The sequence below is a fragment of the Rhinopithecus roxellana genome, chromosome 14, assembly GCF_007565055.1.
Source record: "Rhinopithecus roxellana isolate Shanxi Qingling chromosome 14, ASM756505v1, whole genome shotgun sequence".
Lineage (NCBI taxonomy): Eukaryota > Metazoa > Chordata > Mammalia > Primates > Cercopithecidae > Rhinopithecus > Rhinopithecus roxellana.
This window is the reverse complement of record NC_044562.1, coordinates 69,223,648-69,242,507: the sequence shown is the minus strand read 5'-3', so window position 1 is coordinate 69,242,507 and position 18,860 is coordinate 69,223,648. Positions and strand designations below refer to the sequence as shown.

The window sequence follows — 18,860 nt, the reverse complement described above, 5'->3', positions numbered from 1 at the left end:
TGCTACAGCAGGCATTATAATTTTTTCAGCTTATCTTCTCCTGTGATATTTACAGGAGGGAAAAAAGATAAAGTTTCATACAAAGAAAATTATGGGTAATTTACTGAAATAAGTCCATACTCCATAACATAATATACTGAATTTATGACCCCTCAAAACACACATCTTCTTGACAGTGATTAAGAGTCATCATTTACTTATACAACTTCCGTGTTTTAAAAAAATGTTCATGGGCCTCTTAAAATTAGCCTGCATGCAATTTTAATCAACTTCTGGAAGATTCCCAGATGTTAATAAAATGTTGAAAATAATGGCGAAGAGATAAGTGGAGAAAGGGATATGTAGTAATATTAACAATAAATCTTTTTTAGTTTCCAATTATTTAATTGTCTAAAAAATAAATTCGGTTAATAGTGACTCATACATAAGAAATTCAGAGATTTGATATTAATGTATTATAATAAGAAATTTCACATGATATGTGGTATTAATGTATTATAATAGGGGATTTCACACTTGGAACAACAATAGTCACCTTTCCATGGGTAACTTGGGTTTGTTCTTGTCTAGTAGCCATAGTTTCTCTAGTTCTCAGTATTGTTTCTTGTTCTTTGGCTTTAGCAGTAGCAACTGCTATTGTAGACAAGGCAGTTTTCTCAGCTTCCTTTCTCATCTGATTATTACAGTAAAATCAAGATTTAAGTTGAACAGGGCTTTGAACACACATAGTATGACCCTTCCCCCTTCCTCATGGTGATGCAAGATGGTTATTCAAGGTTAAATACACAAGAGAAATTAACTTTCACCTGGCAATGTCTACATATACTGACTGCAAATCACAAAACTTAGAAATGTTAGCTATTTAAAAACCTCTAGATGAGTCCCTATGTCGCTTTTTAAAAATTAAGCTAAAAAACGCTAATCTTCATGCAAAGAATAATGGTGAATAAAATGAATTATAAATGTTACCGAGGATGAAAATCAAATGTGCAGATAAAATTAATGATAATCAGTTGCATATTTACTGTTTTGTTTTTAGTTAGGGGTTTTAAAAGGCAAATACAGATTAATAATTCATACCACATTGTAGTTAATAGTTTGCTAGAAATTAGTTTAAAGATGAACTTTTCACAGCTCAAATATCTGTATTCACCTTTTCCTGAGTTATTTGAACTTGTTCTCTTTTGGTAGTAATGCCTTCTCTACTTCTTGATACTAAATCTTGTTCTTTGACTTTGGGTGTGGCAACTATGACTTTAGGTACAACTGTTTTCCTAGTTTCCTTCATTATCTGATCACACACAAAAAGTAAGAAAATAGTCATTAAATTCCATAAGTCTTTAATAAAAGAAACATAAGTCAAAAAGAAAGGAGGCAAAATTTCTTCCTATTCAAGGAAATTTTAATTACATTAAAATATATCATTTGAGCTGCTTTGATCATCCATACTGTTTCACTGACAAAAATATCTAAACAATAAGTCCAGTTTAAAAGAAAACAATGTGATCGGCAATAAAAGACTAATGAGTACTCTTTTGTATTTTTCACATTTTAAAAATTATAATCTATAAGACATTTCAATAGCACTGTAAATAGCACATATTTTTTGTATTATGAATTGACTTATTTACAGACATCTGCTTCAATAGGAAGATATTAAAGTGAATTATTATATTATATTAGTAACAAGCCAAAGAATGTCTGAAAGTTAGGAATGAATTGGCAGTGAAAGGTAGCTGTGTGGGGAAAGAAATTTTCTATTTGCATTATAAGAAGAGGTGAAAGTGAAGAAGTGATAATTAAGATCCATGATGGAAATGTAGGTGATTTGCAAATGAAATGGTGCAAGAAGTGACTTTCACACTGGCAGGAAGTCATCACCTTTTCATGACTTAGGTGCATTTGATCTTGTTGTGTAGCAGTTTCTTCTTGAGCTCCCGGGACTGTTTCTAGTTTTGTGGACTTTGCAGTGGCAACTACCACCATGGATGCAGCAGTTATCTGAGTTTCCTGTCTTATCTGATTTTCAGAGTAAAATAAAGATTTGAGTTTCAAAATATACAAAAGAAATGGCACTACATCCTTGAAACATTCAGGAAAATACAGAATGCTTAGTGGTGAAAGATAAAATGTCAGATTTCCATTTTAGGGGCCTACACTTGTGCTTCAGACATAGACTGCTTTCCTGAGGAATGGTCTTCTTTTCTGCCCACATGCTCCTTAGCAAATTGTCCTAGAACTGAAAATATCTCACCCTGAGACGTGTTGACGTGTTAGCGAACCTGGTGGTTGGCTGCTGACAAGTGGCTGGAAAACTATAGGCCAGCTGAACTTGCCAGTCACCAGCATTGCAATGGCCATGGGGATTTCTATGCCTTTGATTATGCCAAGTAGGGTTCTTGCTGCATTCAAAGTGTCTCACTCACAGTAAGGAGAGGGAAATTCAGTCAGCAGCCTCTGGTCAGTCTTTTAAGTGTACAGGGTTCTCAACTGAACCTTTGAAGAAAGTAGCTCTAAGATCAGGAAAGAGCTTGAGTTCAAGGAGGATGAGCACAGGTGCCCTCTTCAACATGGAAGAATTCAAGATAAATGCCTCTCTCCTGACACTTAAAGGCTTGATTTCACATACGGATTTTAGATTTTAGAGACATGGATTTTAATGATACTGAGATTGTCCTTACACAGCTCTAGGGCACAACAGCAGCAAACGCTTCTAGGTCACTGTTTATCAACCATGATTTGAAGGGTTTTTTTTTTTTGTTTGTTTGTTTTTTGAGCAAGTGTTTGCTTTCGCCGATGTCTGGCATTTCCTCACTTTCCCTTGCTATTTATTTGGGGTGTTTATGGCTGATGTATGTGTGTGTGTGTGTGTGTGTGTGTGTGTGTGCATGTGCACACACATGATGTGTCTTACAACTATGTAAAGTTTGTGCATTACAATCTAAGTGACTGAGGGCTTAGGCTATGCACAAAGAAACCGACTGTCCCGGTGGGTAACTGGACTGGCATGATATCTATCATCCATTCATGTATGTTCTAGAAAGTTCATAGATGTGCCCTAAACTGTTCTGTAGACAGTCTCCTGAAAACTGATCAAGTGAGTGGAAAATAGTGCAATGTGAACATAATTTCCATCTTGAGTCTCAATGCTAGACATAGAGGAACGATAACAAAAAATATACAACAAAAGACTTCTCCATTTGTGGGTTTCAGTTATAAGGTACCTGCAGCTGGCTGTAATGTGATATTGTCAACAAACTACAAAATATTTAGAAAATCGAACTTACTGTTTCTTGAGTTACTTGTTTTTGTTTCGTAGTAATTTCTCCAGAAATTCTAGTTTCTTGTTCTTTGGCTTTAGCTGCCGAAATTACTACCTTTGGTACAAATGTTTTTTCAGTTTCTTTTCTTATCTGCAAACAATGATTAAAAAAAAATTTATTTCCTGATACCCAATGAAATTATATGGTGTTTATTAAATATAACAACATAGGAATTTGAAGATGTAAAATCCCTTTTCTGGAGATGTCACTAAATAAAATAAATAATCTCATGTTCATAAATAAGATTATGCTCTTTCTCTCCCTAAACTGTACATTATGTAGGCTGCTTAGAGAAAACAAAGTTTAATTCAACATTTTGTTTTGAACAGGAGAATTGTAGTCTTCTTTAAAATGACTTCCAATTTTTACAAATAGATCTATGGCAATATTATTCTGTACTAATTCTGTCATCTAAAGGTAATCTTAGAATATATATCAGAATGGAAAGCTTTAGAAGTAATTTTGTCTGATCTTTTTATTTTACATGTGAGAAATTAAGCACAGATAATTTATAATCTGCATTTATACAATAATTTTGTCTTGTCAATTTCCCTAAATACTGTGAAGAATGCTGTTTCCATCTGGGCATCTAAGGTATATGCGTATATAAGGGGACAGTTTTCTCCATTTGCCTCTGTGCTGTTCTCAAATATCTCATCACTGAAACACAGAATCTCAAGGTTGAAAGAGACTTGAAAGTTCATCTTCTCAAACCACCCAACTGACAACTGGTTCCACTGGCCAAGAACTTTACTAACTGGCCTTTTCCAAACTGTCCCCAAATGCTGCCAACCATGGTGCTGTCCTTTTCACCTTTTCTGGTCATTTGGCTTGTTAAGGCTATGCTGTCCATTCCACTTCAAACTCATGTGTAAATGTCTTCCCACGTAGCCAGGAAGCAGTTGCTAAGATTTCTAAAGCAAAGTGAGTTCAGTGTCTCCTCCACTTTTCCCCATTCCTGCCTCAGCATTGATTTCTTCCTCCTGGTTTTACCCATCTGTCCTCTCCCTATAGTCATATACTTACATCCCCAGATCAATGTGGTGAGACCCCTGGTGTATGTTCACAGAGTTCTTTTTCATACTCATAAGGGGAACATTCAGGGACACTACCAAACTTTGGTATCCAGTACCCAGAAATTTACACATACAACAAGGGGATTTTATTAGCATGCTAACAACCATATGGCCCAAAAAACAACACTCTTCATGGTAAAGGTGATTATCTGTGTTGACCCCTGAGAGAACCTCAGTGAATTTTAAATAGAAAACCATTTTCACCTGCTCATGAGTTACGTGCATCTGCTCTTGCTTTGTGGTAATTACTTCTCTGGTTCTTGATTTTAATTCTTGTTCCTTGGTTTTATCGGCGGCCACTACTACCTTAGTTACAGCAGTCTTCTCCGCCTCCTTTCTTATCTGCTTTTCATAGAGGAAAGGAAGAAAACACTTTAATGCATCTTACATAAAAAGTTCAAGACCAGCCTGGCCAACATGGTGAAATCTGCTACTAAAAAATACAAAAATTAGCTGGGTGTGGTGGCGCACACCTGTAATCCCAGCTACTCACGAGACTGAGGCACAAGAATCACTCAAACCCAGGAGGTGGAGGCTGCAATGAGCCAAGATCATGCCACTGCACTCCAGCCTGGGCGACAGAGCGAGACTCTGTCTCAAAAAAGAAAAAAAGTTACAATAATCTGTCAGGATCTAGACATAAATGTCACACAAGAGAGGTAAGGAGGAAAGCTGGAATGATTTTAAACTATAACAGAAAATCTATTCAAATACGAGGTGGGACATTATCCTGGATTTATAACACTGTTCCAGCTATGAATCAAGTGTCATGTTTGTTTTGAGAAAAGTAAAAACAAAAGTCCTTTGGGGAAACTTAGAAAAATGTAATGCCTGCCCTGAAATAGTAGTTTCCATGTCCAGTGTGTGCAGTGACTGAGTTCTGGAATTGACTGGTCTCTGTTTCTCCGGCCACCCTTTGCCTTCCTACCTTGAATACCATAGTTGACTCTTGCCTGCTCATATAGCCCAGGTATTTCTGGCCTACTCTGCTCTTCTGATATTCACATTGTCAACACCTTTGGTATCTCAGACCACCTTTTGCTCAGAAAGTTCTAAAAGTCTGGGCCCTGCTGGACTCAAGGCTGTCTTCAGAATGAATTGAGCACTGCTGCATGCAAAGCTCAGTGGATGGTGCTTGAGTAAATGTGCACTGAAGGACGCGGCTCTGCGGGTGCCCCATGGCAGCCTCACACGTACCTGTTCTTGAGCAGGTTGGACGTGCACAGCAGTCGTGGTTGTCCTCTGAGCAGTCTGCTCTACAGCGCTGATCACTGGTTCTCTCACTCTGGCCATATCAACGGCAGCAACAACAGTCGCAACAGCTGCACTTTTGTCAGCATCTTGTTTCACCTAGATTAGAAATGACCAAGTAGATTACTTTTTAAAATGACATGCCCAGTAGAAAATAAAAAAGCATACTGGAAAACTGAGCTACCTAGAGCAAAATATACTCATACATAAGCATTTATTATTGCCAAGAAATATAGAGGCTGTATCATTAAAACCCATATTTTATGGAAACTTCACAGATTGGAGCTTTTGTCCTAATTAAAAATGGTTTTACAAAGCATGACTAATGAATTTGGTCTTCAGTTGCTGCTATATTTTTATGTTCATATGCATTTTTCCTCCAATTTATACAGACTGAGTTTCTGGCAGAAATCCACTTGGAGAAACTAGAATGTGAAATAAGGAAAAACAAAACCATTCTGACAGTACCTCTTTAGCACCAGTGGCAACAGCCCCTGCTGCGCCACTGATGGTCATTTGCTCCTGGACACCGTATCTCCCTTCCCATCTCTCTTCTGTCCTGATCTGAGTAGAGGCTGTCAGTGTTGTCTCTCTCATCTCAGCCTCAGATGAGGAGGCCACGTAGCCCTCTTGCTTCCAAGGGGGTGGCACTTCGGGACCTGTGGCCATGGTGGATGCCTGAGTCTTACGCATGAGCAATGGAGACCTAACAGACCTGATGGGGGATGTGGAGATTCTTGCTGCCGGAGACACGGACCTGAAAACCAAAGGCAGAGGTCAAGAATGTCAAAGCAAGTAGAGGTAATTAGATGTGAATCATGGATGAAAATCTGGAAGTGCTTTAAGGCAGAGTTTTAAAATATGTGCCTTCATAACCTATTCAGAGGGTAAATAATATACTTGGAAGTAATCTAGTTTTAAATCTCAATAAACCTATTCTTATCTGCTGTAACCCTGTAAGAGAATCAGCTTTAATTCCAAATAAGCTGGGGATTTTGTGGCCTGCACCTTCTCACATTAAAAAAAAAAAAAAAAAAAAATCACAACAGAAAAAGCTACTTCTTTAATATGCAGCCAAAGGAAAGACATGTCAAATCCAGCAACCTCTGTATTCCCAATTCATCTCTGTATTTCAGTTCTGGGGGGTTAGAGGATGTCAAATAGGTGTTATAAGAAGAAAGGTTTCTGTAATCAAAATGTTTGTGCCACTCTTGACTAAGCAGCTTAAGCCTTTCCCCCCCCCCTTGCAGGACTTCCCACAGCCTTTACTATGTCAGTATGCCTTGTGAATTTCCAGGACAGGAGGACACATTCTCAGGAAGCTTTCTGCAGCATGTTGCTGGGTATAGGTTGTGCAGTGCACTTTGCAAATTGCTGCTTTAGCTAAAGTGTTTGTGGACAACTACTTTTAATTTCCTCCGTATTTGTTTACACATGCCCTCCTTGTATTGCACTCTGGACTTATTTTAAATATCTTTAGAGTTATTGTGGGAATTGACTAATTTAAAAACTATGATTCTGTGATTTTTGGTTAAATTGATAAAGTTGCTTCTTCCAGAATAGTTTTCATTGTTTGCTTTTTAGATGTATCCAAAGTGCAAGTAGCATCAGTTGAAGAATATGGGTGCTAAATCCCAGCACTGATGGCCAAAAAAGACTATTTCTGATCTATAGCAATAATTCTGGGGACTGGCCTACTATTGTAAGGTAAAATTTTTTTCAAAACTAATTTAATTCTTAATAAGGCTTATTACATTTTCCTCTCTAGGTGGCAGTATTGCCCTATCATTGCATTTTATTAATTCTGCATATAAGAAAATGTTTATAAATACATTCTGTCACTATCTAGGATATTTAGCTTACACTGATCATAAATGAAATGATTATTCGAATTAAGCTCAAGGTACAGTTGATATTTTCTATAACTTACAGAGTACCTTAACAGTACATTACAACATTAACTGGTTTCACGAAGAAATGTTTATTTTCTTGAGGAAGGGCTTTTTTTGTGTGTGTGAAAATCCATTTACATTTTGTAAATGAAATCGTAATCAAACTAAAGGAAAATCTAGAGAACAAGTCTCTTTTCTGAACATGACTGCCTTCGAAATATAACCAAAACCAAGTTAGAATAATGTGTGGTTTCCACTAACTGAAGAAAAGCAAAGAGATGTGCACTTTTAAGTTTCACCCTGTGCCTTGTTCTTGCTGTACTTAGTAAATGGGTTTAATTTGAAACAGTTAAAGACAAGATTAGCATGACATGACTGATTAACAGCAGGTTACAGGTAAGCCCATAACTGTGAAAATCATTGTAATTTTGGTCATTGTAGGAGAGTGCTTATTTCTGCACTTACAATAAAAAATAATCACCTAGTCACAGCAAGATACAATGCACCTTATTCAATGAAATATGTTTGCCTTTCAAGATTAAACTATGAGATATTTAGGAAGTAGTCTATTTTTGATAACCATTATTTTCTCTGCAAATTGGCATTTTATTTCTTAATTATTTGAAAGCAAAATTTGGGGGCAATTTGGATAGTTATTAATGAACTTTCAAAACTACTAAGATGGTCAAAATGCTCCATGGGATCAGGAACACTCCATGATTCTAAATGACCCTTAGGCTTGGGTTTTAAAATATAGTTAGGTTGTTATTTCCTCAAGAAATTGCATTTGGCTTGTGTTGTGATTTCATGGTGTGCAAACTTGGATTTAGCCTGAGACTGAACATTTTTTTTATTCAACTGCTAGACATGTTTTTTAAAGTAAGCTTTTGTTCAAGGTTTCATGTTAGTGTTTGCCAATATCTTTACATTTTTGTGGCTAAAACAATAAAAATTGAAAAACATCTAGCATTTTTTTCCCACATATTTATTGGACAGGAGTTGACACACTCCCTCTCCTTTTGGTTGCCTCTCATGTGAAATACTTTTCTGTATCTTTTGTCTTTTTTTATTTGTGTAGTATATTTTCCTTTAAAAATTAATTTATGGATGATTTTTAATGCATTTAGTGTATTAGTTATTTGTCATAAGTGTTGCAAACATTCCCTCAGATCCATTTCTTTCATTTTGCTTGTTTATGGGTCTTATCCAGCATAAACATACATAATTGTGTATGCTATATACTGTTTCTAGGCTGGTATTGTCCACCTTGCAGCCATTTTATGTTTATTATGATACTTTTATGGCAGAGGCAATGAAGTATCTTGAGGAGGAGAAACCTCTTAAAATGTTTTCAAAAGTTCTGTTTGGTTTAGTAATGACCTTTTGCCATACATATATTTTGAGTTGTATGTAGTTGAATCTGTAACTGTGTTTTTAAAAACTTTTGCCCATAAATGCTTTTGCAAATTGTCTTCTCTCTCTCTCTCTCTTTTTTTTTTGACTATTTAATCAAGCTGAAATTTACTTTGTAAATAGTGAGAGGCAGAAGTTTGTGTTTGTTTGCTTCCAGATGGATAGCTAATTGGACCAGCATTCTTTATTAAAATACCTCTCCCTCCCCTGAATTGAAAGGTCACTTTGCTTTTTGAATTCCCTATATACTTGGACCTGTTCTACTTGGATCTCTTTCTGGACTCTCTGTTTTGTTCCCCCGGTGTATTTTTCTATTCACTTACCAATAGCATACTGTTCTGATTATAGTAACTTTACAGTATGTTTGAATATTATTTAAGTCAACTATCTCCTTATTATTCTTTTATAAAAAATTTTATTGGCAGGGAACATCATGTGTTTTTTATTTCATTTAAATTGATCAATAAACACTTATTGGTTTGCTCAAATTTTGTACATTTTTCATTTCATCATATTAAAAGTTTCATCAAGATAAACTAAATCCCAAACTTTCAAAACTGTTGTGGACAATTTACACTTGATTATATAATTTCTGAGCCCTGATTATGATACATGATCACCTTCTAAAATACTTCCATATTAAGTAAGCATAAAGGTCCATTTTATTTTCTAGATAAAATAACACAAGCATATGCAAAATATTTAAAAGGTTTCACTTACTGCCTGAATATAAGAATATTGGCATAATTACTTTCTATTTACAAGGCACTTTCAACTAATTATCTCATTGAACCCCCAAAATGCAGCTTGAGGTCATTCTTATTGTGATTCTCTTTAATTTACAGATGACACAACTGAAACCTTAAATAAACTACTTAACTTCTTTAATTCCAGTTATCTATCAATAAAATTGAGGATAATAATTCTTACAGGTTGTGAACATTTAATAAGATAATGTATGTATAGTTCCAGTCTGACAGAGGAAGTGATCCATATATAGTAACAATTATTTTATTATTTATACTTATTGCCCTAAATCAAACTGTTAAGTGATCAGGCTGATTTGTCCTTAGGGCTTTCAACTCTAACTTCTGTACTCTTCTCCTTTCATTGTGCCATACTTTGGCCCCTAAAGTAGATATTTATTACATGAAATATAAATAAGAATTCAGAAGTTTTTAAGGGTCTTCAATTTACCTGTGGACAGTGAGGATTTGTGAAAATCATATTCAGTAACTTCTTGGTTTACCTCCTTTGTCACCTGCTACATTTTTGATTGCATGAAACTTATACGGGTGGAGGGCTGGGAAGTGCTGGGAAGAGAAGGGCGTGGTCCCTAGCGAGGCCTGTGCCCACGTACCTAGGTGAGGACAGGCACTGCTGCCTTCCTGCCCAAATGTTGCATTTCCCACGATCACCCTGACCTGCCACGCCCCCACCCTATGCCTATAAAAACCCCTGAGACCCTAGTAGGTAGACACACAAGCGGCTGGATGTTGAGAAGAACACGCGAGGCTCACAACCTGCAAGTTTGTATGCTCCCCTAGAGGTCTGAGCAGCGCGGGACACTGAAGAAGCGAGCCACTCTCCGCATCTCACGCCCTGCGAGGGGGCGAGGGAATCTTTCTCCTTTCAAAACCTAGTTCCAAAATGTGCAATAACCTGCTCTTTCTACGGAAGCTTTACCTGACCGGAGATGGGGTCGGTGCCCGCACGTGTCTGACCGGGGAAGGGGAGTGTCTTATGGGCGATGGGGACTGCTGCCGAGCCAGCTGTGCTTTGGCAGCAATGGACGGTGGCGTTGGGGATCTTGATTTTGGCTTCGGAGGAATCCTGGGAGGTGTTTTATGTGGCAGCTGTTGCCCAGCGGCACCATCTGTGACCATCTCAACTGTTGCAATTGATCTGGCATCAAAGTGGGCTTCAATCTTCTGTAAAAGATTAAAACAAAGCCCACGTTGAGGAGGAATAGCTGGGGACGCAACAATCTGAAAGGCTTGAAAACCAACAGTGTAGAAAAAATACCTTTTCAATTCGGGTTTGTCTTGATTCTGAAATCTGAGCAGTCGAAACAATTGTCTTTGTCTTTTTAGCAGGTACTTCTTCTTCACCTGTGGGAAGGGAAAGATGAATGTTTAGGAGGGGGCACAATGACCCATTTTAAAAGAGATTCTGTTAATTCTGACTACAAAGTCAAAAAGATTTTCTGGGTATCCCAATAGAGAAAATTGCAGAAAGTTTTGGATTTTGCATGAATATAAATTAGGTTTAAAAATAGAAAACATTCATTACTAGATAAAAATTTACTTAGAACGATTTTTTAAAATTTCATTATTTGCCAATAATTTGGAAATGTAGATCACTTAATTGAAACCCTTTCCAGTTTATAATGAGATTCATAAGCACAGATTGCTTCCATTCTGCGCTCCTGCCTAGAATCTCAGGGACTTTTCACGGGTGTCGAAAAGCTGGCTTTTGTATTAGCTCACAGCCTTCTTCCCAGGGCTGCGAGAGGTGGCAAATGAACCCTTGGTCCCACTTCGTCACAAACCAGCTCTCTCCCCTTCTCTCTGTTCCCCAACCTCCAGCACATACCTTGAACCAGTAATTCAGCAGTCGAAGTAGCTCTTCCAACGCTATTGGTGGCGTTTACTGAATAGGTCCCTGAGTCTTCAGGGTATGCTTCTGCAATCAGTAAGCTGTAGAGCTCGCCTTCTTGTGAAATTTGGAAATCAAGGGAGCTCTGGATTTCGGCTCCATCCCGGTAGAACTTCACCACAGGTGTAGGGATTCCAGTCACTCTCACTTGGAGTCTCACTTGGCTTCCTTGTCTCACGGTCATGCTCTGCAGTCGTTGAACGAAGTTGGGTGGTGCTGTCTCAGCTGCGGGGGCAAGAGAACAAAGTCAGGAGTGAGAGCCAGGGCGCTCCCCACAAGGTAATTTTTAAACAATCACAACTCCAATTCCAAAACCAGGTGATGACTCGCCAATCTAAACATCCTTAGCTGTCCTTGAACCCAGTTCACCCAGCGATGACAGCAAGAATGGAACCAGGAGATTACAGAAGGCTTTCTCACCACCCTATTTTATCTTATTTGCTTTGTTTTGCTTAGCAGTTTAGGCCAACACTTTTTGTTTCTTTGTTTTAAATAAAAGCTCTAGATTTTGTTATAACATTTCTTGAGACTCTTTCTGGCACTTCCCCCTCAGCCTCACATCTAGTGCTCTATTAATATGCGAAGGCCATGTTGCATATTCCAGTAAGTTGCATTAAAATGAATTCCAGTGGTTGCTATGATGGGTGCACCTGTTACTTAAAGAATCACTATATTTTTAATTTAATTTTTAAAATCCTAAACTTTCTCCAACTTGATAGGTATTCAAATAACCCAAATATTTACTTGCATTTAAAATGTTAAACCCAATAATAAAATTACTTCATTTTAATTACATTACAGAAAGGGGATTTTTTGGTTATGTTGAAAGAAATTTTTTACAAGTGTGAGGAGTGAATGGAATTAACTTTGACATGATTTTGAGTGATAAACAACAGCAGGTGCTGCCAACCCTGTGCATTTTCCATTCGTGAATTTTCTGGGTGCATGCTAAAGTTCTACCTGAAGTTACTTGATGTCGTTTCTGTTTAGGTCAATTATAGCCCTATAATTGAACATCACTGAATGTACAGTTTATTGGATAAGCATATGTAACTTTATGTAGCTCATGTAGGATATTGTTATAAAACATGTAAAGGCATGCAATATTCTGTATAATAATGTCTCACTAGGTAGTAAAGGATAGAGAAAAACAACAGGCCACTAAGATTGGTGATAATTTTTCTGGGGAAACGGTGTCATGCGTTTGAATAATTAACAAGCATTTGTTTTCTTCTGGGTATGTTTACATGCCTCTTAAATGGGTAGTCTGTAGACCACCGCCATCAGAATTATCTGGATACTTGTTAAAGTGTGAGTTCCTGGAGATTCACATTTTCCTGGAGAATATGTCTTATTCCTTAATAGACTTATAAACAAGGTTCCAAGCTTTTCTACTTGCTGAGAAACATGACTTTCAATATTTCCTTAACATACTTTTGAGTGTTTAATATGTGCATAGAGAAACTGATTCTCAGCCACTTTTATGATGTACTCTAGAGGAAAATTAAATTCCAAAAGGCAAACAACTTGTTTTCAAATAATTCAGCCTCCAGTAGACCCTTCTCTAGTTTAAGAGCTGCATCTACCTATGCCCATAGCTTTTTCTGGACCCCTTTCCCAATTTGCCAGAGATGTCCTCTGAGGGAGCAGAGGATTGGCAGGTCCCCACCAGCCTACCTTTCACGAGAAGCTCAGCAGTACTAGTTGCTTGTCCAGATCCATTGGTGGCTCTCAGGGAATATCGTCCACTGTTGGCTTTAGTCACGGCGGGGATCGTCAGTTTAGCGCGGCCATCGCTAAAGGAGATCTGCACGCCGGGCAGAGTGGAAGTGGAAATCACCTGGCCATCCCTAATCCAGCTCACCTCAGGAACTGGAAAACCTGAAGAGCAAGAACAATTCATCTTTAGGTTTGAGTGGGCACCGCAAAGCCGACTGCTCTGTCCCATCATGTTCATTGCCTTGTCCGAATCTGTAAAAGCTTTCCAGCACGGAATGCCACTTAATGATAGGGAAAACCCAACAGTTGCATGATCAATGTGTAAACTTGCAGACCATTAGGAAGGCAGGAAGGGAGGAAACTGAGGCCAAAAGTGGCCTAATGATTTTTCCAAGGTCCTTCAGCTAGTAGTGACACAGAGGGGACTAGAATTTCCATCTCCTGCCTTCCTGCCTAGGGCTCTATCTGATGCAATTTAATAGACATCATTAAAATCATGAAAGGGACTTATAAAAATGAAGAACCAAGGAAAATTTGAAATGAAAAGTGACTGTTGTCCTCCTTGAGAGCAAGTGAAGAACAAAAGCAGCAAACTGATCTCCAGGTTCTCCCTGACAGGCCCAGGAGGCATGCCTTCCTCTCTCTGTGGTTACAGGGACACTGTCTTCTTGGACTCTTCTGCTTTCACAAGTGCAATCAGTATAAACATTGTAACATGGACAAGCAATCTCTCATAATAAGAAACCTACTCTTTCAGAACAACATGTATCATTGGAATTGCAGCTGGAAAGCCAAATTCTCTTTGTCTGCCATAAATTGTAGAGCCGAGAACAACATGTCCATGGTTTGAGGTTTTAAATATATTAAAACTCTATACATTGAGAATGTATGAGGCACATTCAGAGCATGATTTATTTTGCACTTGGCATAAAGGTTGATGCTTTAGCTACTTAGACTGGGAGGTAAAGATAATCTAGAGAAAGTCTATTTTGTTGTTTATACATTAGCCAATCTCCCACTATGGCCAATTAAATAGTTTATTGGACTGATTTATGTGTATTGGATATTTTCAGTAGTGTCTTTGTAACAATTTATTCGCATATAGTTTGAAGGAACAAGAGGATACGAAGTAGCCAGATTCCACTACTTCTCAAGGAGGCAAATTCCCACAGAAGTCATATGTGTTCCGGAGTTCAGAAGTTACTGAGTGCTACCAGATAAATAAGTAAATTATTTGGAAGTCAGTAAGACTTTATCATGCAAGAAGAGGGAATTTCATTGGTCTATATATGTACAATAGAAAATAAGTAATGATTATGTGACATTTGTGCAATGTAAAATAAAGTATTATCCAGTTATGAATAAGATTGGTGCATACAATGGAAAAAAAGAGAAAAAAATATTATTTTATATCTTTATCATAAGCCATAAAATTTTTAAAAAGAAGTGGGCAATGAACCATGGAAGTACACTAAATTAAGAATTAAGCATGATTTTTTATTAATCCATATCAATCTTACATGGCTAGTTACAACACTACAGAAAGATAAACTATTGATTAATTTTAAAATTATTTACAATATAGTTCATAAACTACTCCCCATTTTTTCATAAGACGATACCATGCATTTTTTTGAACCATCCATAAACCGAGTTGTGAGGAAGAAAAAGAAAGGCAAAAAAGAGATGAACTTCTTTTCAAATAAAATTCTAGGGTTAGTGTTTACTTCCTTTTAAATAGAGAAACCCGAGAAGCATATTATTTTCTGTCATTTCAAAATGATGGGAGTCTTTTAACTCATTAGAATCACTCAATAAAGGCTGAAAATAAAATAATAAAATAATGAGGAGTTGGTTAATTACTGAACAGCTCTGCCTCTGAGGAAAATTAGAGGCACTGTTATTTTGCATATGAACCAACTGAAGTTCAGGTGTCCAGAGCAGGCAACCCAGACTGCCTACCCAGTGGCTCTGTGGCTGGCTTCTACTGGGCTTGAGTTCTTGGCTTCCAGTCTGGCTCTGCAGCTGAACCCAAATATAGAATGACTAAATTTGGTCCTACTTAGCTACTGGATTCTAACAGCAATTTTAATCCAACGCTAATTATTTTTTCTTTGTGGAATAACAGATATGAATAAAACATTTTCAAGCCATTATATTGTCAGATTTTGTCAGTACTCTGTGAATGGTATACCCTTAAAATGACCTTTCCATAGTGTTGGACTAATTTACCGAAGTGAAAGCAGGGCTTAAAGTTGGCATCAAGTCCTGCACTAACGTTAACTTACTGGAGAAGAGGCAAAGGAAAAAAACAGCAAAAGTGTGGATGTGTGAGCTTACCACTAATGTGAGCCTCAAAGGTTGCGGTACTACCCTCCAGTACCACAACGCTTTGTAACGGCTGCGTAAACGTCGGTGCTTGAGTTGTCATCTTTCTAGGCACTCTGGAAAAGAAGAGAAAATAAATTAGGGTGTCCCAGCTAAGGGTCACTCTGGAGCTGCTTTGCAGATAGCAGAGACACACGTTTCTCCAAATGGATTGCTCCATAGGTCGTCTATGGGCCTAGAGTGATGGACAGGTCTTCTCTATTGTGGTTTGAACAGTTTTGCATAGTTCATCATTGAGTTTACTTAAAGCCTAACCTGAAGAAGCAAGTGTAAGGGGAAATGGAAAAAAATATTAGCCAAACAGAGCAAGGAATGAACCCTAGTGGTCAAAGAGGGAATATACATTCTTACCAATAGTGGAAAATCGGGTTCAGAGTTGAAGAAAAAGAAAGCCACAGCAATGCAGAGTTAGTGAAGTGTAATTAGAGAGACAAGACATGTGATAAATGTCAAATAAACCTCTGGGCCTGGCGCGGTGGCTCATGCCGGTAATCCCAGCACTTTGGGAGGCTGAGGTGGGAGGATCACTTGAGGTCAGGAGTTCGAGACCAGTTTGGCTAACACGATGAAACCCCTGTCTCTACTAAAAATACAAAAATTAGTCAGGCGTGGTGGTGCATGCCTGTAGTCCCAGCTACTTGGGAGGCTGAGGCATGAGAATTGCTTAAACCCAGGAGGTGGAGGTTGCAGTGAGCAAAGATGGTGCCACTGTACTCCAGCCTGGGTGACACAGTGAGATTCCATCTCAGAAAAAAAAAATTAAATTAAATAAACCTCTGCATCAGCTTAATGTGTAAGTGACAATTATTTAAAAATTTTCCTTTTCCCCAATATTTTTCATTCACTCTATATTCATAAAGTTGACATTGATTCAGACATTATCAGATTACTTAAAATAGTTGCCAGAAGTAAAAATCTGAACTTTGTAATTTCTTTCCTGACTGGAAAAGCTTTGGCAAGCCTTATCAAATATGCAAACTTTTCATAGACAGCATACGGTGCTTTTTATTTCTTAACATTTCTTCATACTGTAACTGTGCAGTAAATGTTGCTACTGCTGAAGTAAATATTCAGAAAAATTTAAATTTTAGTGAACAGGCCAAAGTTTATTATAGATCTGAAAGAAAAATGCTGGCTTGAGTTCTTAATATGGAACAATTTGCAAACTTTGAATAATGGAAGGCTGGTGTAAAATGTAGATGAAGTGAAAAGGCCTATGCTTTCATAAAGTAAAATATTCAACATCAAAGAAACGAGTATAAAATTTGCAGTGAAGTCATTTTGTTAAGTGCAAGAAAATACTTTGCCTATCAGTTTCAGAGAGATTATGTGAAGAATTTTCTGATGCATAAATACCTAATTATTCAACATGACTATTCTGTTCTGAAATAGAACATTTCTGAATTGTCAATCACTTCATTACTATTTTTCATTAAATTCTTTGTTTACTAAAACTTCATGGAGCAATAATCTTCTCAATGATAATTCTGTTCCTTTTTGTAACTTTCTACTTAGTTAAAACAATGAAACCAGCATTCTCTGAGACAATAAAATTTATATTTGGAAAATTCAGATAATATCCAAAAGCTTTCATAAATTTTTTGTCAGAAACTCCTTTTTGTAGCATATTATCTTTGGGACGAACAACTTTCTGTGTCTAACTTTTTCTGTTTACAAGCTAGTACATCTAAAAATATCTGTCTTCTTAGATATAGAATACCTAATTATATATCTATGTATTACAGGCATTGACAATTAGTAATCGAATTCTAGGAAGATGAGAAATCAAAGTGTATTTAGAAGTAAGAAGCCTTTCCTTTAAACATTATTTCTCACCCTTCTTAGCATCAACATTTATCTCAAAATATATAATTGGACTGTGCGCTGAATTAAAATGCATGAAGAGATTCTGAATATTTTAGAAAACAATTATATCTTTTTATTCCAAATCTCTAACTATGTTGCAATTAACCAGCTTAAATTGATCTTACATTCCTATTGTCTAGGTAAATTTTGTTGCTTTAGCCCTTGCTCTTCACAGGCCTTTGTCTAACTGGCGCTGAAGGTATGCATCTAAAATGTCATGCTCTTAAAATAAACTCTCCTAAACTCTCCAAGGTTGACTGACAGCAGGCAAGTGTTCTGTCACTGTCCTGCAACTGATACCTCAGCAGTTGATTCCCTTAAAAAGTCATCAGGGTGTAGCTGATACCACATGCATTTTATCAGAGCTATTCTTGGTGTGCTTCACTTTATCATTGAGTAATATAACCTTGAACATTCTCAACAGACAAAGAGAGTCTAGAAAAGAAGTAAACATTTTTCTCAACATTTCAGACCTCAACTTTTAGAAGATGAAGTGAACTTAGGCAATTTGAATCATGGAATCATTTAGCTGATATGCTAAAGCTTTCAACGTTTTAAGGAAAAATGTTCAGACATTTTAAAACAGAATGTAACAAGCAGATTTAAATAATGGGTCAGCACTAGCAAGAAGTAGTTATACAAACACTTGTACAAAGGCATTTAGCACACACAAATAATCTGGAGCCAGAGATCAATAAGAAAGTGACTCTACTATTAAAATAAGAAAAGTTACTGCTCACCTGATTTCTCAAGAGTGCCTAAAAAGGGTGGGACTAAGCCCAAGGTTGCTTCTGAAACGACGTCCTATGGAGAGTTGGTTTTTCTGACCATCTCCGACATGAATCGGTGAGCCTCTAATCCTAAAAACAAAACTACACAGTCAAGACTGTGTAGTTTTGCTTTTCTATGCAATCCCTACACCCGAGGCGAGGCTGGGAATGCACGACTGCTCAAGAGCCAGGGTCTGGCCTGCCCTTATATTCATCAGATCTGCTGACAGCCCCGCATCCTTAGGCAGGGCCCTGGCTGATTGGCTGTCTTAGGAAAGCATGATGGGAGAGGACCTATTTGGTAGTGTCACATACCACCTGTTCTTCTGATTGACAGTGCTAAATTTAGTACCTCAAAGGAGACTTTACCAAGGAAATAGAACTGTATTTAAAGAATAACTGTGTTGAGGCTCAGAGAAGAGAATTGGTTGCTGATATTAAAATCTGAAAATGCAGGTCTAAAGAAGTGTGACAGTAGATAGCACTTGTGGGCAGTTATACAAA

General features: G+C 37.4%; 1 protein-coding gene across 1 annotated transcript in view; it reads right to left on the bottom strand.

The window, feature by feature from the left end:
* LOC104677536 (titin) overlaps positions 1-18,538 on the bottom strand; it is a 273,229-nt gene extending 254,691 nt beyond the window's left edge. Inside the window, 13 exon segments of the mRNA XM_030916357.1 lie at positions 536-673; positions 1,154-1,291; positions 1,882-2,019; positions 3,288-3,413; positions 4,604-4,741; positions 5,597-5,749; positions 6,119-6,407; positions 10,642-10,886; positions 10,981-11,066; positions 11,551-11,838; positions 13,291-13,494; positions 15,673-15,776; positions 18,327-18,538. Coding sequence (XP_030772217.1) covers positions 536-673; positions 1,154-1,291; positions 1,882-2,019; positions 3,288-3,413; positions 4,604-4,741; positions 5,597-5,749; positions 6,119-6,407; positions 10,642-10,886; positions 10,981-11,066; positions 11,551-11,838; positions 13,291-13,494; positions 15,673-15,763 — 2,034 coding nt within the window. The 5' untranslated portion in view covers positions 15,764-15,776; positions 18,327-18,538.
* Between the last annotated feature and the right edge of the window lie 322 nt (positions 18,539-18,860).